General features: G+C 52.9%; 1 protein-coding gene across 2 annotated transcripts in view; it reads left to right on the top strand.

The window, feature by feature from the left end:
• The first annotated feature begins 5763 nt into the window (after positions 1–5763).
• The window catches only part of ADAMTS8 (ADAM metallopeptidase with thrombospondin type 1 motif 8), an 81114-nt gene continuing 60573 nt past the window's right edge, over positions 5764–26304 (top strand). Inside the window, exons 1-2 of one of the 2 annotated variants that reach the window (XM_073657473.1) lie at positions 5764–6721; positions 14543–14695. In XM_073657473.1, the coding sequence (XP_073513574.1) occupies positions 6212–6721; positions 14543–14695 (663 nt within the window). In that variant the 5' untranslated portion in view covers positions 5764–6211. The other variant, XM_073657474.1, reaches the window with a different exon arrangement.

Genomic DNA, 26304 nt, shown 5'->3' with positions numbered 1-26304 from the left:
TCACCACACAACAAGCTCCTCAGTAACTCAGGGCCTCACATTACCCATAGCTGTGATCCAGGAGTCCCGGGTCACCACACAACGAGCACCTCAGTAACTCAGGACCTCACATTACCCATAGCTGTGATCCAGGAGCCCCGGGTCACCACACAACGAGCACCTCAGTAACTCAGGGCCTCACATTACCCATAGCTGTGATCCAGGAGCCCCGGGTCACCACACAACGAGCACCTTAGTAACTCAGGACCTCACATTACCCATAGCTGTGATCCAGGAGCCCCGAGTCACCACACAACGAGCACCTCAGTAACTCAGGGCCTCACATTACCCATAGCTGTGATCCAGGAGGCCCGGGTCACCACACAACGAGCACCTCAGTAACTCAGGACCTCACATTACCCATAGCTGTGATCCAGGAGCCCCGAGTCACCACACAATGAGCACCTCAGTAACTCAGGACCTCACATTACACATAGCTGTGATCCATGAGCCCCGGGTCACCACACAACGAGCATCTCAGTAACTCAGGACCTCACATTACCCATAGCTGTGATCCAGGAGCCCCGGGTCACCACACAACGAGCACCTTAGTAAATCAGGACCTCACATTACCCATAGCTGTGATCCATGAGCCCCGAGTCACCAAACAACGAGCACCTCAGTAACTGAGGACCTCACATTACCCACAGCTGTGATCCAGGAGCCCCGGGTCACCACACAACGAGCATCTCAGTAACTCAGGACCTCACAAATACCCATAGCTGTGATCCAGGAGCCCCGAGTCACCAAACAACGAGCACCTCAGTAACTCAGGGCCTCACATTACCCATAGCTGTGATCCAGGAGCCCCGGGTCACCACACAAAGAGCACCTCAGTAACTCAGGGCCTCACATTACCCATAGCTGTGATCCAGGAGCCCCGGGTCACCACACAAAGAGCACCTCAGTAACTCAGGGCCTCACATTACCCATAGCTGTGATCCAGGAGCCCCGGGTCACCACACAACGAGCACCTCAGTAACTCAGGGCCTCACATTACCCATAGCTGTGATCCAGGAGCCCCGAGTCACCACACAACAAGCTCCTCAGTAACTCAGAACCTCACATTACCCATAGCTGTGATCCAGGAGCCCCGAGTCACCACACAACAAGCTCCTCAGTAACTCAGGACCTCACATTACCCATAGCTGTGATCCAGGAGCCCCGAGTCACCACACAACAAGCTCCTCAGTAACTCAGGGCCTCACATTACCCATAGCTGTGATCCAGGAGTCCCGGGTCACCACACAACGAGCACCTCAGTAACTCAGGACCTCACATTACCCATAGCTGTGATCCAGGAGCCCCGGGTCACCACACAACGAGCACCTCAGTAACTCAGGACCTCACATTACCCATAGCTGTGATCCAGGAGCCCCGGGTCACCACACAACGAGCACCTCAGTAACTCAGGACCTCACAAATACCCATAGCTGTGATCCAGGAGCCCCGAGTCACCAAACAACGAGCACCTCAGTAACTGAGGACCTCACATTACCCACAGCTGTGATCCAGGAGCCCCGGGTCACCACACAACGAGCATCTCAGTAACTCAGGACCTCACAAATACCCATAGCTGTGATCCAGGAGCCCCGAGTCACCAAACAACGAGCACCTCAGTAACTGAGGACCTCACATTACCCATAGCTGTGATCCAGGAGCCCCGGGTCACCATCAAGTAGCCTGAGGTCCAATATCCATACTCCCCTTGTTTATAGTGGGCATTTCTGGCCTAGTCCTCTGCCAGCATAATCACTGATAAGAAGAGATACTACACCCGATCTTCGCCAGATGCTGTTGTGGGAAGGGAAGGATCAGGGTAACTAGTTTTGAAGCCCCTCTCCCTACAAAGTAAGTCTTAAAGAAGGGTCCTGGGTTATGTCCGTATCTAAAATGACAGAGGTTGCTCTTACAATTGCGCTATCCACATTTCTCTACCCTGATACATCGTTTGCTTCCTTACGAGATGATTCATTCTGATGAAGGTCCAGATAAAGGATCGAAATGTTAAAATTTATCTTTTTTTTGGATTGCTTCAATAAATTACCTGTACTTATCATCTAGTCGAGGGCTGAGTCTTCTACTTACATTTGTATGCAGATTGGAAGCCCATGTGGCTTCCTGAAGCATTCCTGGAGCACCGCTCATCATCGAGAACTCAAAGAATGGGGTAGACAACATCCAGGCCCTATTGTGGGTCAGTGACTCAACCTGAATCTCGGAGAAATGCGTCTCTCTGCTGCACACGTGGAACCTGAAATGTGCCGACGCTGCACTACATGGGGTGACGCCGCACTGCGTGCAGTGCCCGCCCCAGGTCTGTGGACGCCATGTCTGAACCTAGCACCACAGCCTAACGAGCACATGTGAACATGTTGATACATTGTAACAAGCACCGCTGCTGTGTGGTCAGCATGAGCTTTCTACCTGCAAGTGTAAATGAGCAGGTTTTCATTAACTGTCAGCAAGCAGAGCTATTAAACCCCTATGCGAAACGCGCGTCGGGTGTGTGGTTGGTGCCTGGACCATTGACTTGTGCCGTTGGGTAATTATGGTTATTTTCTAAATACTATTATGGGTTGTTCTTATTGACACTGGTCATTTATGTAGGCAGCTATATTTATATATGTATAATTGGGTGGTGTTATTATATACCATATATATTTATGCATTTTACTAAGCTATATTTTACTTGCCATCTATATATATATATTATTTTTTTGATAAATAACCACTTTGGTAATTTTCAGTTATCTTTCACATTACACATTTTATGCTGCTTTGTATTTAATGCCCTTAAATTTTATACTAGTTGTTATATATTTCCCTGGGGGAACTACAAGTAGGATATATTACCTTACATATTATGGAGGTCCAGGCTCTCCATCCTTTTCCTTCTGTGGTGTGTCTTTGATGTTATTATTGTGTGTATTTACCTCTATATGTCTTTATTAAAGTTTTGGCGGATTCCAACTTGGGCTATGTGGTTGTTTTTTTTGCCTTATTTTGGTGTGACTTATTGTCTTTTTCTGGCCCAAATGATTTATTGGTGTTTTTAGAGCTATTAAATGGAAAGGACTTTCAGCACATCATTAAGGTGTTGTGCACACTAGTGTTAAGAAGGGCATGCGGGAGTAAGATACGGCCAGGTGGTAAGAGACGCATCTTACAAGTGCCGTCCACCTCCAGATGTCCTCCACTCTGGGACTAAAGTTGCAGAACTTTTCATGAATCAGCCGGGCGGACATACTCTGCCACACCTATGTGCCTGCCATATTGGTGGAGATGGCTGGGGCTGGCATGAAAACGCTAAGGGTCACAAAGTATTTGCACAACTCCCAAATTGTGACTTTTTAAAGTGTTTTACGCCAGAAAACTTCGTGAAGACTGAAGATTCCTTAATGAATTGTATCACCCAGCCTTGATGATGGGCGTTTGAGCTCAGCGTTTCTGTGTAATGAAGCAGACGCATCAATCCTAAAATATGGCACAAAATGAACATCAATGCCGCGACGTTTCCTCCACAATGTCTGCCTGACCCGGCGTACAACGCAGTTTATGTCTTGACGCAGATAATCTCACATGCAATATAAAATATTTTACCTGCTGGTGTCATCTATGTCAGATCCATGCAAAAAATGGCGTTCAAATGCTTAGAATTAGACGGCACCTGCAGGTAAACTGTTCTACTCCAAGGTACACCACGTGGCAGCATTATTAATGAGGGAGGTAGGTGGGTTTACACAGCTTCAGAGCAGTATACAGAGTGACGTCCTTCACCCACTGCCGCAGAATGTAGGCTTGGGAGCCCAAGAGGTCACAGGCCACGCAGGATGTCACACGCGGAGGATATCACAGGCCGCACAGGATATCACACGCGGAGGATATCACAGGCCGCGCAGGATATCACACGCGGAGGATATCACAGGCCGCACAGGATATCACACGCGGAGGATATCACAGGCCGCACAGGATATCACACGCGGAGGATATCACAGGCCGCGCAGGATATCACACGCGGAGGATATCACAGGCCGCGCAGGATATCACACGCGGAGGATATCAAAGGCCGCGCAGGATATCACACGCGGAGGATATCACAGGCTGTGCAGGATATCATATACGGAGGATGTCACAGGCCACGCAGGATATCACACGCGGAGGATATCACAGGCTGCACAGGATATCATATACGGAGGATGTCACAGGCTGCACAGGATATCATACAAGGAGGATATCACAGGCTGCACAGGATATCACACGTGGGGAATGTCACAGGCGGCGCAGGATATCACACACGAGGAAATTCACAGGCCGCGCAGGATATGATACAAAGAGGATGTCACAGGCCGCGCAGGATATCATACACGGAGGATGTCACAGGCCGCGCAGGATATCACACGCGGAGGATGTCACAGGCCGTGCAGGATATCACACCCGGGGAATGTCACAGGCCGCGCAGGATATCACACGCGGAGGATGTCACAGGCCGTGCAGGATATCACACGCGGAGGATGTCACAGGCCGTGCAGGATATCACACCCGGGGAATGTCACAGGCCGCGCAGGATATCACACCCGGGGAATGTCACAGGCCGCGCAGGATATCACACGCAGGGAATGTCACAGGCTGTTCAGGATATCATATGCGGAGGACGTCACAGGCCGCGCAGGATATCACACGCAGGGAATGTCACAGGCCGTGCAGGATATCATATGCGGAGGACGTCACAGGCCGAGCAGGATATCACACCCGGGGAATGTCACAGGCCGCGCAGGATATCACACGCGCTGTATATCATACGCGGAGGACGTCACAGGCCGCGCAGGATATCACACACGCTGTATATCATACGCGGAGGACGTCACACGATACTTAGGCTTTCTTAGGCAACGTAGGATACCAGAAATGACAGGATTTCATACATGACTTAGGATACATAAGATATCGCAGGCGACCTAGGATGTCACCGTGTAGTAGTGAATCTATGATTTGGCGCATAGTTTACCCATCAGGGCACAGACCTCATGGCCCCACCGTTACTGGACTATGAACCAGCCGAGCAGAGAGCACGCCGTCACCATCAAGATAAATGATTGACTAGCCCAATGTAACGGAGCTGCTGTGAGACAGCAGCACAGAACCGAGACACCGGACCCTCCAATCATTCAATGTCAGCCTCAGAAACATCAGTCCTCCATTGTCGGTCTTCTGTGTGCGGGCGACTTTGGCGGTCCCCGTTCTTCATTCCCAGGAAGACAAGTTACATAAGTGATTATATGTGGAAGTCATCTATTCCCTGTGAATAAAGCGCCGCTCTGTCATCCAGCCATTAACCCTTTATGTGTCATCGAATATACGCCGCTCTGTCATCCAGCCCTTATTAACCCTTTACGTGTCATCGAACATACTGATCATTGTGACATTGTGCACACCTGCCCGCACCTCCAGGATTAACCCTCTGAGAGGAGTGTAACCCAGAAGGAAGGGTCTCGCTCCTCCACAGCGGACACAAGATCCACTGAAAGTCCTGACACTTATCAGGACCTGACAGGGCAGGGAGAGACTTTTAAGTGGCTCAGTGATCCTCTCTTTTTTTTTGCCTCCATGTCTCCCCTCCTTCTCCTGTTTGACAAGGAGGAGAGAAGGGAGGGACAGAGGAGTTAAAGATCAGAAATAACCCTCTGGAGGGGTGGAGGGAGCTCAGCGCCTGTATATATACCGGGATCTCTCCCCAGCAGCTCTGGTGCTTCAACTATTTCTGGGAATAGAGAGAAGGCGCAGGAATAGCTCCTTCAGGACTAGGGGAGCCCTCTGAGACCGCTGCTGACGTCCCCGTCACCTCTCCACCCCGGCTTGGGATGTATCTGGATGACAATGTCCACCCGCTGCTTCCAACAATGGGAACTATATATCGCATTTTCTTACATCACCTTCAGCCGATGATCCAGTCTTAGATTCTGCACCGGTATCTGGAAGGATTCATTGGTAAATGACGGACAGATGCAGATGTTTTAGGGGGGCGCCGGCACATCCTGGATTGGCAGCGGCTTATGCGCCCACCTATCTGTCTTACAGTCTGCATTGTTTCATGCACTTTTCTCAGTTAAGCATCCTGCAGACCCCTCGTTAACACCTGTCAGACTGATCTACCACTTACAACTCTTTCACCATGGCTGTCTTGTGTCTCCAGGAATCTGGGCTGATTTTGGTCCTCTGGTTTCTTGGTGGCCGTTCATTGCCCCTTGGAGAAGTGACAACCCCAGAGCTTGTTCCTGCTCCTGATGGGAAGGTCACCCTGAGGTTCTCTGCTCTCGGTGAGCTCATGTCATTTCATCTCACTCCAGATGATCAGTTCATTGTCCCTGGTCTTCAAATCAGACACTTGGGAGGTGGCATTGTTGAGGATGAAGGGACATTCTTCCTGAGGAACTGCTTCTACTCTAGCCAGGAGCCATTAGCTGCCTTCAGTGTATGTAAGGGGATTCAGGGGGCTTTTCTAAAAGGTTGGAAGAGGTTCATTATCCAACCCATGAAAGAACAGACAAATGAAGGGACACTTGGTCCACACCTTGTAATGAAAGCTCAAAGATTGGGCAAGAAGATTGATGACCATAAAGAAGAAATAATTACTTCTAAGAAGATACAACAAGACAGAAGAACAGGGGACAGTCCAGCCAAGGTACAGGACAGAAGAGCAGGGGACAGTCCAGCCGAGGGACAGGACAGAAGAGCAGGGGACAGTCCAGCCGAGGGACAGGACAGAAGAGCAGGGGACAGTCCAGCCGGGGGACAGGACAGAAGAGCAGGGGGCAGTCCAGCCAAGGTACAGGACAGAAGAGCAGGGGACAGTCCAGCCGGGGGACAGGACATGAGAGCAGGGGATAGTCCAGCCAAGGTACAGGACAGAAGAGCAGGGGACAGTCCAGCCGGGGGACAGGACATGAGAGCAGGGGACAGTCCAGCCAAGGTACAGGACAGAAGAGCAGGGGACAGTCCAGCCGGGGGACAGGACATGAGAGCAGGGGATAGTCCAGCCAAGGTACAGGACAGAAGAGCAGGGGACAGTCCAGCCGGGGGACAGGACAGAAGAACAGGGGACAGTCCAGCCAAGGTACAGGACAGAAGAGCAGGGGACAGTCCAGCCGAGGGACAGGACAGAAGAGCAGGGGACAGTCCTGCCAGGGGACAGAACATGAGAGCAGGGGACAGTCCAGCCGGGGGACAGGACAGAAGAGCAGGGGACAGTCCAGCCGGGGGACAGGACATGAGAGCAGGGGATAGTCCAGCCAAGGTACAGGACAGAAGAGCAGGGGACAGTCCAGCCGGGGGACAGGACAGAAGAACAGGGGACAGTCCAGCCAAGGTACAGGACAGAAGAGCAGGGGACAGTCCAGCCGAGGGACAGGACAGAAGAGCAGGGGACAGTCCTGCCAGGGGACAGAACATGAGAGCAGGGGACAGTCCAGCCGGGGGACAGGACATGAGAGCAGGGGATAGTCCAGCCGAGGGACAGGACAGAAGAGCAGGGGACAGTCCAGCCGGGGGACAGGACAGAAGAGCAGGTGACAGTCCAGCCAAGGTACAGGACAGAAGAGCAGGGGACAGTCCAGCCGAGGGACAGGACAGAAGAGCAGGGGACAGTCCTGCCAGGGAACAGAACATGAGAGCAGGGGACAGTCCAGCCGGGGGACAGGACATGAGAGCAGGGGATAGTCGAGCCGAGGGACAGGACAGAAGAGCAGGGGACAGTCCAGCCGGGGGACAGGACAGAAGAACAGGCGACAGTCCAGCCAAGGTACAGTACAGAAGAGCAGGGGACAGTCCAGCCGAGGGACAGGACAGAAGAGCAGGGGACAGTCCAGCCGGGGGACAGGACAGGAGAGCAGGGGACAGTCCAGCCAGGGGACAGGACAGAAGAGCAGGGGATAGTCCAGCCGAGGTACAGGACAGAAGAGCAGAGGATAGTCCAGCCGGGGGACAGGACATGAGAGCAGGGGATAGTCCAGCCAAGGTACAGGACATGAGAGCAGGGGACAGTCCAGCCGAGGTACAGGACAGAAGAGCAGAGGATAGTCCAGCCGGGGGACAGGACAGGAGAGCAGGGGACAGTCCAGCCGAGGTACAGGACAGAAGAGCAGAGGATAGTCAAGTCGGGGGACAGGACAGGAGAGCAGGGGACAGTCCAGCCGAGGTACAGGACAGAAGAGCAGGGGATAGTCCAGCCGAGGTACAGGACAGAAGAGCAGAGGATAGTCCAGCCGGGGGACAGGACAGAAGAGCAGAGGATAGTCCAGCCGGGGGACAGGACAGAAGAGCAGAGGATAATCCAGCCGGGGGACAGGACAGGAGAGCAGGGGACAGTCCAGCCGAGGTACAGGACAGAAGAGCAGGGGACAGTCCAGCTGGGGGACAGGACATGAGAGCAGGGGATAGTCCAGCCGGGGGACAGGACATGAGAGCAGGGGATAGTCCAGCCGGGGGACAGGACATGAGAGCAGGGGATAGTCCAGCCAGGGGACAGGACATGAGAGCAGGGGATAGTCCAGCCGGGGGACAGGACCGGAGAGCAGGGGATAGTCCAGCCGAGGTACAGGACAGAAGAGCAGGGGACAGTCCAGCTGGGGGACAGGACATGAGAGCAGGGGATAGTCCAGCCGAGGTACAGGACAGAAGAGCAGGGGATAGTCCAGCCGTGGGACAGGACAGAAGAGCAGGGGACAGTCCAGCCAGGGGACAGGACATGACAGCAGGGGACAGTCCAGCCAGGGGACAGGACATGACAGCAGGGGATAGTCCAGCCAGGGGACAGGACATGAGAGCAGGGGATAGTCCAGCCGGGGGACAGGACAGGAGAGCAGGGGATAGTCCAGCCGAGGTTCAGGACAGAAGAGCAGGGGACAGTCCAGCTGGGGGACAGGACATGAGAGCAGGGGACAGTCCAGCCGGGGGACAGGACATGAGAGCAGGGGATAGTTCAGCCGGGGGACAGGACAGAAGAGCAGGGGACAGTCCAGCTGGGGGACAGGACATGAGAGCAGGGGATAGTCCTGCCGGGGGACAAGACATGAGAGCAGGGGACAGTCCAGCCGGGGGACAGGACAGAAGAGCAGGGGACAGTCCAGCCGGGGGACAGGACAGAAGAGCAGGGGACAGTCCAGCCGGGGGACAGGACATGAGAGCAGGGGATAGTTCAGCCAGGGGACAGGACATGAGAGCAGGGGATAGTCCAGCCGGGGGACAGGACATGACAGCAGGGGATAGTCCAGCCGAGGTACAGGACAGGAGAGCAGGGGATAGTTCAGCCGGGGGACAGGACAGAAGAGCAGGGGACAGTCTAGCTGGGGGACAGGACATGAGAGCAAGGGATAGTCCAGCCGGGGGACAGGACATGAGAGCAGGGGACAGTCCAGCCGGGGGACAGGACAGAAGAGCAGGGGACAGTCCAGCCGGGGGACAGCACAGAAGAGCAGGGGACAGTCCAGCCAGGGGACAGGACAGAAGAGCAGGGGACAGTCCAGCCGGGGGACAGGAAATGAGAGCAGGGGACAGTCCAGCCGGGGGACAGGACATGAGAGCAGGGGATAGTTCAGCCGGGGGACAGGACAGAAGAGCAGGGGACAGTCCAGCCGGGGGACAGGACATGAGAGCAGGGGACAGTCCAGCCGGGGGACAGGACATGAGAGCAGGGGATAGTTCAGCCGGGGGACAGGACAGAAGAGCAGGGGACAGTCCAGCCGGGGGACAGGACATGAGAGCAGGGGACAGTCCAGCCGGGGGACAGGACAGAAGAGCAGGGGACAGTCCAGCCGGGGGACAGGACATGAGAGCAGGGGACTGTCCAGCCGGGAGACAGGACAGAAGAGCAGGGGACAGTCCAGCCGAGGTACAGGACAGAAGAACAGGGGACAGTCCAGCTGGGGGACAGGACATGAGAGCAGGGGACAGTCCAGCAGGGGGACAGGACATGAGAGCAGGGGATAGTTCAGCCGGGGGACAGGACAGAAGAGCAGGGGACAGTCTAGCTGGGGGACAGGACATGAGAGCAAAGGATAGTCCAGCCGGGGGACAGGACATGAGAGCAGGGGACAGTCCAGCCGGGGGACAGGACAGAAGAGCAGGGGACAGTCCAGCCGGGGGACAGCACAGAAGAGCAGGGGACAGTCCAGCCAGGGGACAGGACAGAAGAGCAGGGGACAGTCCAGCCGGGGGACAGGAAATGAGAGCAGGGGACAGTCCAGCCGGGGGACAGGACATGAGAGCAGGGGATAGTTCAGCCGGGGGACAGGACAGAAGAGCAGGGGACAGTCCAGCCGGGGGACAGGACATGAGAGCAGGGGACAGTCCAGCCGGGGGACAGGACATGAGAGCAGGGGATAGTTCAGCCGGGGGACAGGACAGAAGAGCAGGGGACAGTCCAGCCGGGGAACAGGACATGAGAGCAGGGGACAGTCCAGCCGGGGGACAGGACAGAAGAGCAGGGGACAGTCCAGCCGGGGGACAGGACATGAGAGCAGGGGACTGTCCAGCCTGGAGACAGGACAGAAGAGCAGGGGACAGTCCAGCCGAGGTACAGGACAGAAGAACAGGGGACAGTCCAGCCGGGGGACAGGACAGAAGAGCAGGGGATAGTTCAGCCGGGGGACAGGACAGAAGAGCAGTGGACAGTCCTGCCAGGGGACAGGACAGGAGAGCAGGGGACAGTCCAGCCGGGGGACAGGACAGAAGAGCAGGGGGCAGTCCAGCCGGGGGACAGGACAGAAGAGCAGGGGACAGTCCAGCCGGGGGACAGGACAGGAGAGCAGGGGATAGTCCAGCCAGGGGACAGGACAGAAGAGCAGGGGACAGTCCAGCCGGGGGACAGGACATGAGAGCAGGGGACAGTTCAGCCGGGGGACAGGACAGAAGAGCAGGGGACAGTCCAGCCGGGGGACAGGACAGGAGAGCAGGGGGCAGTCCAGCCGGGGGACAGGACATGAGAGCAGGGGATAGTTCAGCCGGGGGACAGGACAGAAGAGCAGGGGACAGTCCAGCCGGGGGACAGGACATGAGAGCAGGGGATAGTTCAGCCGGGGGACAGGACAGAAGAGCAGGGGACAGTCCAGCCGGGGGACAGCACAGAAGAGCAGGGGACAGTCCAGCCGGGGGACAGCACAGAAGAGCAGAGGACAGTCCAGCTTGGGGACAGGGCAGAAGAGCAGGGGGCAGTCCAGCCGGGGGACAGGACAGAAGAGCAGGGGACAGTCCAGCCGGGGGACAGGACAGGAGAGCAGGGGACAGTCCAGCCGGGGGACAGCACAGAAGAGCAGAGGACAGTCCAGCCGGGGGACAGGACAGGAGAGCAGGGGACAGTCCAGCCGGGGGACAGGACAGGAGAGCAGGGGACAGTCCAGCCAGGGGACAGCACAGAAGAGCAGAGGACAGTCCAGCCGGGGGACAGCACAGAAGAGCAGAGGACAGTCCAGCCGGGGGACAGGACAGAAGAGCAGGGGGCAGTCCAGCCGGGGGACAGGGCAGAAGAGCAGGGGACAGTCCAGCCGGGGGACAGGACAGAAGAGCAGGGGACAGTCCATCCGGGGGACAGGACAGGAGAGCAGGGGACAGTCCAGCCGGGGGACAGCACAGAAGAGCAGAGGACAGTCCAGCCGGGGGACAGGACAGGAGAGCAGGGGACAGTCCAGCCGGGGGACAGGACAGGAGAGCAGAGGACAGTCCAGCCGGGGGACAGGACAGAAGAGCAGGGGACAGTCCAGCGGGGGGACAGGACAGGAGAGCAGGGGACAGTCCAGCCGGGGGACAGGACAGGAGAGTAGAGGACAGTCCAGCCGGGGGACAGGACAGAAGAGCAGGGGACAGTCCAGCCGGGGGACAGGACAGGAGAGCAGGGGACAGTCCAGCCGGGGGACAGGACAGAAGAGCAGGGGACAGTCCAGCCGGGGGACAGGACAGGAGAGCAGGGGACAGTCCAGCCGGGGGACAGCACAGAAGAGCAGGGGACAGTCCAGCCGGGGGACAGGACAGGAGAGCAGAGGACAGTCCAGCCGGGGGACAGGACAGAAGAGCAGGGGACAGTCCAGCCGGGGGACAGGACAGGAGAGCAGGGGACAGTCCAGCCGGGGGACAGGACAGAAGAGCAGGGGACAGTCCAGCCGGGGGACAGGACAGGAGAGCAGGGGACTGTCCAGCCGGGGGACAGCACAGAAGAGCAGGTGACAGTCCAGCCGGGGGACAGGACAGGAGAGCAGGGGATAGTCCAGCCGGGGGACAGGACAGAAGAGCAGGTGACAGTCCAGCCGGGGGACAGGACAGAAGAGCAGGTGACAGTCCAGCCGGGGGACAGGACAGGAGAGCAGGGGACAGTCCAGCCGGGGGACAGTACAGGAGAGCAGGGGACAGTCCAGCCGGGGGACAGGACAGGAGAGCAGGGGACAGTCCAGCCAGGGGACAGGACAGAAGAGCAGGGGGCAGTCCAGCTGGGGGACAGGACAGAAGAGCAGGTGACAGTCCAGCCGGGGGACAGGACAGGAGAGCAGGTGACAGTCCAGCCGGGGGACAGGACAGAAGAGCAGGTGACAGTCCAGCCGGGGGACAGGACAGGAGAGCAGGGGACAGTCCAGCCGGGGGACAGGACAGGAGAGCAGGGGACAGTCCAGCCGGGGGACAGGACAGAAGAGCAGGTGACAGTCCAGCCGGGGGACAGGACAGAAGAGCAGGTGACAGTCCAGCCGGGGGACAGGACAGGAGAGCAGGTGACAGTCCAGCCGGGGGACAGGACAGAAGAGCAGGTGACAGTCCAGCCGGGGGACAGGACAGGAGAGCAGGGGACAGTCCAGCCAGGGGACAGGACAGAAGAGCAGGGGGCAGTCCAGCCGGGGGACAGGACAGGAGAGTAGGGGATAGTCCAGCCGGGGGACAGGACAGGAGAGCAGGTGACAGTCCAGCCAGGGGACAGGACAGAAGAGCAGGGGGCAGTCCAGCCGGGGGACAGGACAGGAGAGTAGGGGATAGTCCAGCCGGGGGACAGCACAGAAGAGCAGAGGACAGTCCAGCCGGGGGACAGGACAGGAGAGCAGGGGACAGTCCAGCCGGGGGACAGGACAGGAGAGCAGAGGACAGTCCAGCCGGGGGACAGGACAGAAGAGCAGGGGACAGTCCAGCGGGGGGACAGGACAGGAGAGCAGGGGACAGTCCAGCCGGGGGACAGGACAGGAGAGTAGAGAACAGTCCAGCCGGGGGACAGGACAGAAGAGCAGGGGACAGTCCAGCCGGGGGACAGGACAGGAGAGCAGGGGACAGTCCAGCCGGGGGACAGGACAGAAGAGCAGGGGACAGTCCAGCCGGGGGACAGGACAGGAGAGCAGGGGACAGTCCAGCCGGGGGACAGCACAGAAGAGCAGGGGACAGTCCAGCCGGGGGACAGGACAGGAGAGCAGAGGACAGTCCAGCCGGGGGACAGGACAGAAGAGCAGGGGACAGTCCAGCCGGGGGACAGGACAGGAGAGCAGGGGACAGTCCAGCCGGGGGACAGGACAGAAGAGCAGGGGACAGTCCAGCCGGGGGACAGGACAGGAGAGCAGGGGACTGTCCAGCCGGGGGACAGCACAGAAGAGCAGGTGACAGTCCAGCCGGGGGACAGGACAGGAGAGCAGGGGATAGTCCAGCCGGGGGACAGGACAGAAGAGCAGGTGACAGTCCAGCCGGGGGACAGGACAGAAGAGCAGGTGACAGTCCAGCCGGGGGACAGGACAGGAGAGCAGGGGACAGTCCAGCCGGGGGACAGGACAGGAGAGCAGGGGACAGTCCAGCCGGGGGACAGGACAGAAGAGCAGGTGACAGTCCAGCCGGGGGACAGGACAGAAGAGCAGGTGACAGTCCAGCCAGGGGACAGGACAGAAGAGCAGGTGACAGTCCAGCCAGGGGACAGGACAGGAGAGCAGGGGACAGTCCAGCCAGGGGACAGGACAGAAGAGCAGGTGACAGTCCAGCCAGGGGACAGGACAGGAGAGCAGGGGGCAGTCCAGCCGGGGGACAGGACAGGAGAGTAGGGGATAGTCCAGCCGGGGGACAGGACAGGAGAGCAGGGGACAGTCCAGCCGGGGGACAGGACAGAAGAGCAGGGGACAGTCCAGCCGGGGGACAGGACAGGAGAGCAGGGGACAGTCCAGCCGGGGGACAGGACAGGAGAGCAGGGGACAGTCCAGCCAGGGGACAGGACAGAAGAGCAGGTGACAGTCCAGCCAGGGGACAGGACAGGAGAGCAGGGGGCAGTCCAGCCGGGGGACAGGACAGGAGAGTAGGGGATAGTCCAGCCGGGGGACAGGACAGGAGAGCAGGGGACAGTCCAGCCGGGGGACAGGACAGGAGAGCAGGGGACAGTCCAGCCGGGGGACAGGACAGGAGAGCAGGGGACAGTCCAGTTAAGAGACAAGTCAATAGAGGCGGAGATAATGCAGCTGAGGGACAGGACATGGTAAATGCAGATGGACAACATAAAATCTTGCAGGTACCTGTCTACACCTGGAGAAGAGAACATTCTTTGCACAGCGGTACAGATCAGCTCAGACGGAACAGGAGGTTTGTGTCTGAAGAACGTTTTGTGGAAATCTTGTTGGTGGCCGATGTGTCCATGGTGCGATTCTATGGGGAGGATTTAAAGGTACAGACTTACGTTCTCTTCTGAGAAACTACAGTTTTAATCTTGTTTTTACAAAGTTATTTTTTTCATCTCCAGTCATAAAATGTAAACCCCCATCACATTGAGCGTTGCTAATAAGATTTAACAGGATCGGTATAAACAAAGGATCTCGAAATGCTCCATCTACATATCCCGCATCTAGATATCCATGGTCTGAATTCACACTGTAATATGTTGTAAAGGTGGAGGGACGACTGGTGGTGCCACCTGGGCCAGAAGCAGGTGAATCGTCCCCATGCTGTGTCCAGTCCACACCTTTATAGTTACCTATTAATATCCTAAGATATAAAATATTGTAACTGATACTTTGAGAGGAGTCAATCCACTGATTCATGGGATCACAATGGGCAGAATCTGCATGCCCATCCCTGTGCTCGGCATCCACCTCCGGAGGCGGCAGAGGGTGCTGTGATATTGACTGTGACCCCTGTGCGTCATGTGATAGCGTGACATCACAGGCTACATTACGTAAGTGAGCGGATTGTATTTATCTGTGTGCTCCAAGTGCACCTATCAGATCAATGGGGCAGGCCGCAACCACTCAGCAGTCCCATGTAACAAACCCTGTTAGGGCAGGACAGGTGTTCAGCCTCTAAGGCTATCTTCAATAAGACTGCACATTTTCTTGTTGAGGGAACGTGTAGGAGTCAGACGTTCCTAATTCATTAAGAGGTGTACCACACCAGAAGCCTCTTTCCAGTCCCTGACTGGAGTTAGATTTCTGGTGTAAGGAACATGAATTAGACGAGCTGTGGGGTCACACTCCGCCTGCTCCAGCTTCACCCAATTTTGGTGGAACTTGGAGAAAATTGGTGTGAAAAGTTGCAAAATGTATGCACAACTTCCAGTTTCTCTAAAGTTTTGCTACTTTTTCTAAGCAATTTATGCCAGAATTCTGGTGAAGTTGCTTTGATGAATCGGGGCCAATCAGGTTTTCAAGCAGAATCCGCTTCATTAAATACTCCTTTTTGGAGAAGTTTTTTTTCTGTTTTTCCCTGAGAGTGTTTTTGCAGCCCTACTGCCTAAATTGGTGAGGTTTCTTTCAGGATCCACTTTTAAGAAGAGACATGCACTTTCTTCACACCAGACATTTTTTCAAAACCTGTTCAGAAAAAAAAAAAAGTTAAAGAAACCCCACGTATGACAGGTATGTGGAATCCGCCTGAAAAAAATGCCCCCAAAAAATTATCAGAATACACAGCCATGTAAAAACGGCATTGCTGTGCGCACATTCAGTCTTCTGTTACTTCTCTTAACTGCTTCAGGATTCAGAAACCGCGAAGCTGTAAAAAGAAGCGGCGTGTCCATTCTTACAGCAGCTCTTTGTAATGAAAAGCATTGGGAGAGGACACGGGTGGTGGAGCCACAGGAAAAATACCAGAATTGTCTTGAAGGATCTTCACCTAGGAAGACCTCAGCGTCTTAAAGACGTTGTGTGCACAGCAAAACAGCAAAGTGGATTTCCCAGAAAAATTAATTGAGGAGGATATTGGAGAGGATCCGCTAAAAAATAATTATTATTTACAGCAATGCAGCCACAAGCAAAACAAACGGCCCCCCTAAAAAGTCCAGTCCTGCGGGATTTCTCCGGTGTTAGGTGGAGCTGCACTTCTTATCGCCGTCCATAGGAATGAATTAGGTAAAATGTAGTCAGCAGTTTTGTTTCATCGCTATATTCCCACAAGTAAAGCTCTAATATACTCAGCACATGATCTATTCTTCCTCCATTTTTACTGCTCTGATCTGCAATCTGCATTTCATGAAGATCTCATTTACAGACCAAAACATCATATTATTCCTACAATGGATTGTTTTCCAAATTAAAAGATTGATCCGCTGCGTCTGCCGTGAAGTGCAAAGTTCTTTGTATATATCCTTAATTTCAGAGCCATTATAAGAAGCTATAGCTGCTATTATCTGCCCTAGAGTGAATTGTAAATCTCATTTTATTGTACTAGAAATAATTACAGAAAGTGTGTGGTGCCATGGGGTCCTGAGCTCCGGACACCTGTAACACATTGCTGCGTGTCTGACATTATTCCCTGTGATTCCCTGTGGGCAGACGGAGCTGGCGCTGCCTAGCTATAGCTGCTATTTTCTGCCCTAGAGTGAATTGTAAATCTCTTTATATTGTACTAGAAATAATTACAGAAAGTGTGTGGTACCATGGGGTCCTGAGCTCCGGACACCTGTAACACATTGCTGCGTGTCTGACATTATTCCCTGTGATTCCCTGTGGGCAGACGGAGCTGGCGCTGCCTAGCTATAGCTGCTATTATCTGCCCTAGAGTGAATTGTAAATCTCTTTATATTGTACTAGAAATAATTACAGAAAGTGTGTGGTACCATGGGGTCCTGTGCTCCGGACACCTGTAACACATTGCTGCGTGTCTGACATAATTCCCTGTGATTCCCTGTGGGCAGATGGAGCTGGCGCTGCCTAGCTATAGCTGATATTACAGTATCTGCCCTAGAGTAAATTGTAAATCTCTTTATATTGTACTAGAAATAATTACAGAAAGTGTGTGGTGCCATGGGGGTCCTGTGCTCCGGACACCTGTAACACATTGCTGCGTGTCTGACATAATTCCCTGTAATTCCCTGTGGGCAGACCCTCCTCATTCATGTGGTCAGAGCTCATACTCTGCGGTTTCAGATGCATCTCATCTGGCAGTTGGGAAGGAAGGAACATTTCCCTCTCATATTTCTTCATCCGAGACAGCTCAAACCGAGCGGGTAGAAGTGTGTCACGTAGAATCAGCCCTCAGAACCACGGAGCTTCTATAGAATGAAGCCAATGACTGATTAGAATACATTACAGTTTTTGCTGCATAACAAATGCGTATGATTTTATTTGCAATTATAATGCTACAATGCCGTCCTCTAGTGATGTCATGTCAGTCATCGTCTTAACCTGCGGCTATGTGTACATCAGAGTCATCAGATGGTGTGCTGACATCACATGGGATCGGGGGAGTATTTGGATGATGTGGTGACATCACATGGGATCGGGGGAGTATTTGGATGATGTGGTGACATCACATGGGATCGGGGGAGTATTTGGATGATGTGGTGACATCACATGGGATCAGGGGAGTATTTGGATCATGTGCTGACATCACATGGGATCGGGGGAGTATTTGGATGATGTGGTGACATCACATGGGATCAGGGGAGTATTTGGATCATGTGCTGACATCACATGGGATCGGGTGAGTATTTGGATGTTGTGGTGACATCACATGGGATCGGGGGAGTATTTGGATGATATGGTGACATCACATGGGATCAGGGGAGTATTTGGATGTTGTGGTGACATCACATGGGATCGGGGGAGTATTTGGATGATGTGGTGACATCACATGGGATCGGGGGAGTATTTGGTTGATGTGGTGACATTACATGGGATCGAGGGAGTATTTGGATGATGTGGTGACATCACATGGGATCGGGAGAGTATTTGGATGATGTGGTGACATTACATGGGATCGGGGGAGTATTTGGATGATGTGGTGACATCACATGGGATCGGGGGAGTATTTGGATGTTGTGGTGACATCACATGGGATCGGGGGAGTATTTGGATGATGTGGTGACATCACATGGGATCGGGGGAGTATTTGGATGTTGTGGTGACATCACATGGGATCGGGGGAGTATTTGGATGATGTGGTGACATCACATGGGATCAGGGGAGTATTTGGATGTTGTGGTGACATCACATGGGATCGGGGGAGTATTTGGATGATGTGGTGACATCACATGGGATCGGGTGAGTATTTGGATGATGTGGTGACATTACATGGGATCGAGGGAGTATTTGGATGATGTGGTGACATCACATGGGATCAGGGGAGTATTTGGATGATGTGGTGACATTACATGGGATCGGGGGAGTATTTGGATGATGTGGTGACATTACATGGGATCGGGGAGTATTTGGATGATGTGGTGACATTACATGGGATCGGGGGAGTATTTGGATGATGTGGTGACATCACATGGGATCGGGGGAGTATTTGGATGTTGTGGTGACATCACATGGGATCGGGGGAGTATTTGGATGATGTGGTGACATCACATGGGATCAGGGGAGTATTTGGATGTTGTGGTGACATCACATGGGATCGGGGGAGTATTTGGATGATGTGGTGACATCACATGGGATCGGGGGAGTATTTGGATGATGTGGTGACATCACATGGGATCGGGGGAGTATTTGGATGTTGTGGTGACATCACATGGGATCGGGGGAGTATTTGGATGATGTGGTGACATCACATTGGATCGGGGGAGTATTTGGATGATGTGGTGACCTTACATGGGATCGGGGGAGTATTTGGATGATGTGGTGACATCACATGGGATCGGGGGAGTATTTGGATGATGTGGTGATATTACATGGGATCAGGGGAGTATTTGGATGATGTGGTGACATTACATAGGATCGGGGAGTATTTGGATAATGTGGTGACATTACATGGGATCGAGGGAGTATTTGGATGATGTGGTGACATCACATGGGATCGGGGGAGTATTTGGATGATGTGGTGACATCGCATGGGATCAGGGGAGTATTTGGATAATGTGCTGACATCACATGGGATCGGGGGAGTATTTGGATGTTGTGGTGACATCACATGGCATCGGGGAGTATTTGGATGATGTGGTGACATCACATGGGATCAGGGGAGTATTTGGATGTTGTGGTGACATCACATGGGATCGGGGGAGTATTTGGATGATGTGGTGACATCACATGGAATCGGCGGAGTATTTGGATGATGTGGTGAGATCACATGGGATCAGGGGAGTATTTGGATGTTGTGGTGACATCACATGGGATCGGGGGAGTATTTTGATGATGTGGTGACATCACATGGGATCGGGGGAGTATTTGGATAATGTGGTGACATTACATGGGATCGAGGGAGTATTTGGATGATGTGGTGACATCACATGGGATCGGGGGAGTATTTGGATGATGTGGTGACATTACATGGGATCGGGGGAGTATTTGGATGATGTGGTGACATTACATGGGATCGGGGAGTATTTGGATGATGTGGTGACATCACATGGGATCGGGGGAGTATTTGGATGATGTGGTGACATCACATGGGATCGGGGAGTATTTGGATGTTTTGGTGACATCACATGGGATCAGGGGAGTGTTTGGATGATGTGGTGACATTACATGGGATCGGGGGAGTATTTGGATGATGTGGTGACATCACATGGGATCGGGGGAGTATTTGGATGATGTGGTGACATTACATGGGATCGGGGGAGTATTTGGATGATGTGGTGACATCACATGGGATCGGAGGAGTATTTGGATGATGTGGTGACATTACATGGGATCGGGGGAGTATTTGGATGATGTGCTGACATCACATGGGATCGGGGGAGTATTTGGATGATGTGGTGACATCACATGGGATCGGGGGAGTATTTGGATGATGTGGTGAGATCACATGGGATCGGGGGAGTATTTGGATGATGTGGTGACATCACATGGGATCGGGGGAGTATTTGGATGATGTGGTGACATCACATGGGATCGGGGTAGTAATTGGATGATGTGCTGACATCACATGGGATCGGGGGAGTATTTGGATGATGTGCTGACATCACATGGGATCGAGGGAGTATTTGGATGATGTGCTGACATCACATGGGATCGGGGGAGTATTTGGATGATGTGGTGACATCACATGGGATCGAGGGAGTATTTGGATGATGTGCTGACATCACATGGGATCGGGGGAGTATTTGGATGATGTGGTGACATTACATGGGATCGGGGGAGTATTTGGATGATGTGGTGACATCACATGGGATCGGGGGAGTATTTGGATGTTGTGGTGACATCACATGGGATCAGGGGAGTGTTTGGATGATGTGGTGACATAACATGGGATCGGGGGAGTATTTGGATGATGTGGTGACATCACATGGGATCGGGGGAGTATTTGGATGATGTGGTGACATTACATGGGATCGGGTGAGTATTTGGATGATGTGGTGACATCACATGGGATCGGAGGAGTATTTGCATGATGTGGTGACATTACATGGGATCGGGGGAGTATTTGGATGATGTGGTGACATTACATGGGATCGGGGAGTATTTGGATGATCTGGTGACATTACATGGGATCGGGGGAGTATTTGGATGATGTGGTGACATCACATGGGATCGGGGGAGTATTTGGATGTTGTGGTGACATCACATGGGATCGGGGGAGTATTTGGATGATTTGCTGACATCACATGGGATCGGGGGATTATTTGGATGTTGTGGTGACATCACATGGGATCAGGGGAGTATTTGGATGATGTGGTGACATCACATGGGATCGGGAGAGTATTTGGATGATGTGGTGACATTACATGGGATCGGGGGAGTATTTGGATGATGTGGTGACATCACATGGGATCGGGGGAGTATTTGGATGATGTGGTGACATTACATGGGATCGGGGGAGTATTTGGATGATGTGGTGACATTACATGGGATCGGGGAGTATTTGGATGATGTGGTGACATTACATGGGATCGGGGGAGTATTTGGATGATGTGGTGACATCACATGGGATCGGGGGAGTATTTGGATGATGCGGTAACATCACATGGGATCGGGGGAGTATTTGGATGATGTGGTGACATCACATGGGATCGGGGGAGTATTTGGATGATGTGCTGACATCACATGGGATCGGGGAAGTATTTGGATGATGTGCTGACATCACATGGGATCGGGGGAGTATTTTCATGATGTAGTGACATCACATGGGATCGGGGGAGTATTTGGATGATGTGGTGACATTACATGGGATCGGAGTGTATGTGGATGATGTGACATCACATGGAATCGGGGGAGTATTTGGATGATGTGGTGACATCACATGGGATCAGGGGAGAATTTGGATGATGTGGTGACATCACATGGGATCGGAGGAGTATTTGGATGATGTGGTGACATCACATGGGATCGGGGAAGTATTTGGATGATGTGCTGACATCACATGGGATCGAGGGAGTATTTGGATGATGTGGTGATATTACATGGGGTCGGGGAGTATTTGGATGATGTGCTGACATCACATGGGATCGGGGGAGTATTTGGATGATGTGTTGAGATCACACGGGATCGGGGGAGTATTTGGATGATGTGCTGACATCACATGGGATCGGGGGAGTATTTGGATGATGTGCTGAGATCACACTAGATCGGGGGAGTATTTGGATGATGTGGTGACATCACATGGGATCAGGTGTGGGTATTTGGATGATGTGGTGACATCACATGGGATTGGGGGAGTATTTGGATGATGTGCTGACATCACATGGGATCGGGGGAGTATTTGGATGATGTGGTGACATCACATGGGATCAGGGGATTATTTGGATGATGTGGTGACATCACATGGGATCGGGGGAGTATTTGGATGTTGTGGTGACATCACATGGGATCAGGGGAGTATTTGGATGATGTGACATCACATGGGATCAGGGGAGTATTTGGATGATGTGGTGACATTACATGGGATCGGGGGAGTATTTGGATGATGTGGTGACATCACATGGGATCGGGGAGTATTTGGATGATGTGCTGACATCACATGGGATCGGGGGAGTATTTGGATGATGTGGTGACATCACATGGGGTCAGGGGAGTATTTGGATGATGTGCTGACATGACATGGGATCGGGGGAGTATTTGGATGATGTGCTGACATGATATGGGATCGGGGGAGTATTTGGATGATGTGCTGACATCACATGGGATCGGGGGAGTATTTGGATGATGTGCTGACATGATATGGGATCGGGGGAGTATTTGGATGATGTGCTGACATCACATGGGATCGGGGGAGCATTTGGATGATGTGGTGACATCACATGGGATCGGGGAGTATTTCGATGATGTGCTGACATCACATGGGATCGGGGGAGTATTTGGATGATGTGGTGACATCACATGGGATCGTGGGAGTATTTGGATGATGTGCTGACATGACATGGGATCGGGGGAGTATTTGGATGATGTGGTGACATCACATGGGATCGGGTGAGTATTTGGATGATGTGGTGACAACACATGGGATCAGAAGAGTATTTGGATGATGTGGTGACATCACTTGGGATCAGGGGAGCATTTGGATGATGTTGTGACATCACATGGGATCGGGGAGTATTTGGATGATGTGCTGACATCACATGGGATCGGGGGAGTATTTGGATGATGTGTTGACATGACATGGGATCGGGGGAGTATTTGGATGATGTGGTGACATCACATGGGATCGGGGGAGTATTCGAATGATGTGCTGACATCACATGGGATTGGGAGAGTATTTGGAAGATGTGCTGACATCACATGGGTTGGGGGAGTATTTGGATGATGTGGTGACCTTACATGGGATCGGGGGAGTATTTGGATGATGTGGTGACATCACATGGGATCGGGGGAGTATTTGGATGATGTGCTGAGATCACATGGGATCGAGGGAGTATTTGGATGATGTGGTGACATCACTTGGGATCGGGGGAGTATTTGGATGATGTGCTGACATCACATGGGATCGGGGGAGTATTTGGATGATGTGGTGACATCACATGGGATCGGGGGAGTATTTGGATGATGTGGTGACATTACATGGGATCGGGGGAGTATTTGGTTGATGTGCTGACATCACATGGGATCGGGAGAGTATTTGGATGATGTGGTGACATCACATGGGATCGGGGGAGTATTTGGATGATGTGGTGACATCACATGGGATCGGGGGAGTATTTGGATGATGTGGTGACATCACATGGGATCGGGGGAGTATTTGGATGATGTGGTGACATCACATGGGATCGGGGGAGTAATTGGATGATGTGCTGACATCACATGGGATCGGGGGAGTATTTGGATGATGTGGTGACATCACATGGGATCGGGGTAGTATTTGGATGATGTGCTGACATCACATGGGATCGGGGGAGTATTTGGATGATGTGCTGACATCATATGGGATCGGGGAGTATTTGGATGATGTGCTGACATCACATGGGATCAGGGGAGTATTTGGATGATGTGGTGACATCACATGGGGTCAGGGGAGTATTTGGATGATGTGGTGACATCACATGGGGTCAGGGGAGTATTTGGATGATGTGCTGAGATGACATGGAATCGGGGGAGTATTTGGATGATGTGCTGACATGATATGGGATCGGGGGAGTATTTGGATGATGTGGTGACATTACATGGGATCGGGGAGTATTTGGATGATGTGACATCACATGGGATCAGGGGAGTATTTGGATGATGTGGTGACATTACATGGGATCGGGGGAGTATTTGGATGATGTGGTGACATCACATGGGATCGGGGAGTATTTGGATGATGTGCTGACATCACATGGGATCGGGGGAGTATTTGGATGATGTGGTGACATCACATGGGGTCAGGGGAGTATTTGGATGATGTGCTGACATGACATGGGATCGGGGGAGTATTTGGATGATGTGCTGACATGATATGGGATCGGGGGAGTATTTGGATGATGTGCTGACATCACATGGGATCGGGGGAGTATTTGGATGATGTGCTGACATGATATGGGATCGGGGGAGTATTTGGATGATGTGCTGACATTACATGGGATCGGGGGAGTATTTGGATGATGTGCTGACATCACATGGGATCGGGGGAGTATTTGGATGATGTGGTGACATCACATGGGATCGGGGGAGTATTTGGATGATGTGCTGACATGACATGGGATCGGGGGAGTATTTGGATGATGTGGTGACATCACATGGGATCGGGTGAGTATTTGGATGATGTGGTGACATCACATGGGATCGGAAGAGTATTTGGATGATGTGGTGACATCACATGGGATCGGGGGAGCATTTGGATGATGTGGTGACATCACATGGGATCGGGGAGTATTTGGATGATGTGCTGACATCACATGGGATCGGGGGAGTACTTTGGATGATGTGGTGACCTTACATGGGATCGGGGGAGTATTTGGATGATGTGGTGACATCACATGGGATCGGGGGAGTATTTGGATGATGTGCTGAGATCACATGGGATCGAGGGAGTATTTGGATGATGTGGTGACATCACTTGGGATCGGGGGAGTATTTGGAAGATGTGCTGACATCACATGGGTTGGGGGAGTATTTGGATGATGTGGTGACATCACATGGGATCAGGGGATTATTTGGATGATGTGGTGACATCACATGGGATCGGGGGAGTATTTGGATGATGTGCTGAGATCACATGGGATCGAGGGAGTATTTGGATGATGTGGTGACATCACTTGGGATCGGGGGAGTATTTGGATGATGTGCTGACATCACATGGGATCGGGGGAGTATTTGGATGATGTGGTGACATCACATGGGATCGGGGGAGTATTTGGATGATGTGGTGACATTACATGGGATCGGGGGAGTATTTGGATGATGTGCTGACATCACATGGGATCGGGGTAGTATTTGGATGATGTGCTGACATCACATGGGATCGGGGGAGTATTTGGATGATGTGCTGACATCACATGGGATCGAGGGAGTATTTGGATGATGTGCTGACATCACATGGGAACTGGGGAGTATTTGGATGATGTGCTGACATCACATGGGATCGGAGGAGTATTTCGATGATGTTGTGACATTACATGGGATCGGTGGAGTATTTGGATGATGTGGTGACATTACATGGGATCGGGGGAGTATTTGGATGATGTGCTGACATCACATGGGATCGGGGGAGTATTTGGATGATGTGATGACATTACATGGGATCCGGGGAGTATTTGGATGATGTGATGACATTACATGGGATCGGGGGAGTATTTGGATGATGTGGTGACATTACATGGGATCGGTGGAGTATTTGGATGATGTGGTGACATTACATGGGATCGGGGGAGTATTTGGATGATGTGGTGACATTACATGGGATCGGTGGAGTATTTGGATGATGTGGTGACATTACATGGGATCGGGGGAGTATTTGGATGATGTGGTGACATTACATGGGATCGGGGGAGTATTTGGATGATGTGGTGACATTTCATGGGATCGGGGGACTATTTGGATGATGTGGTGACATTACATGGGATCGGTGGAGTATTTGGATGATGTGGTGACATTACATGGGATCGGGGGAGTATTTGGATGATGTGGTGACATTACATGGGATCGGGGGAGTATTTGGATGATGTGGTGACATTACATGGGATCGGGGGAGTATTTGGATGATGTGGTGACATTACATGGGATCGGGGGAGTATTTGGATGATGTGGTGACATTACATGGGATCGGGGGAGTATTTGGATGATGTGGTGACATTTCATGGGATCGGGGGACTATTTGGATGATGTGGTGACATTACATGGGATCGGTGGAGTATTTGGATGATGTGGTGACATTACATGGGATCGGGGGAGTATTTGGATGATGTGGTGACATTACATGGGATCGGGGGAGTATTTGGATGATGTGGTGACATTACATGGGATCGGGGGAGTATTTGGATGATGTGGT

Source organism: Phyllobates terribilis, unplaced genomic scaffold (assembly GCF_046119375.1).
Source record: "Phyllobates terribilis strain yellow unplaced genomic scaffold, ASM4611937v1 Scaffold_12__6_contigs__length_324123572, whole genome shotgun sequence".
Taxonomy (NCBI): Eukaryota; Metazoa; Chordata; class Amphibia; order Anura; family Dendrobatidae; genus Phyllobates; species Phyllobates terribilis.
The sequence above is the reverse complement of the archived record's forward strand: the minus strand, read 5'-3'. Positions and strand labels throughout refer to the sequence as shown.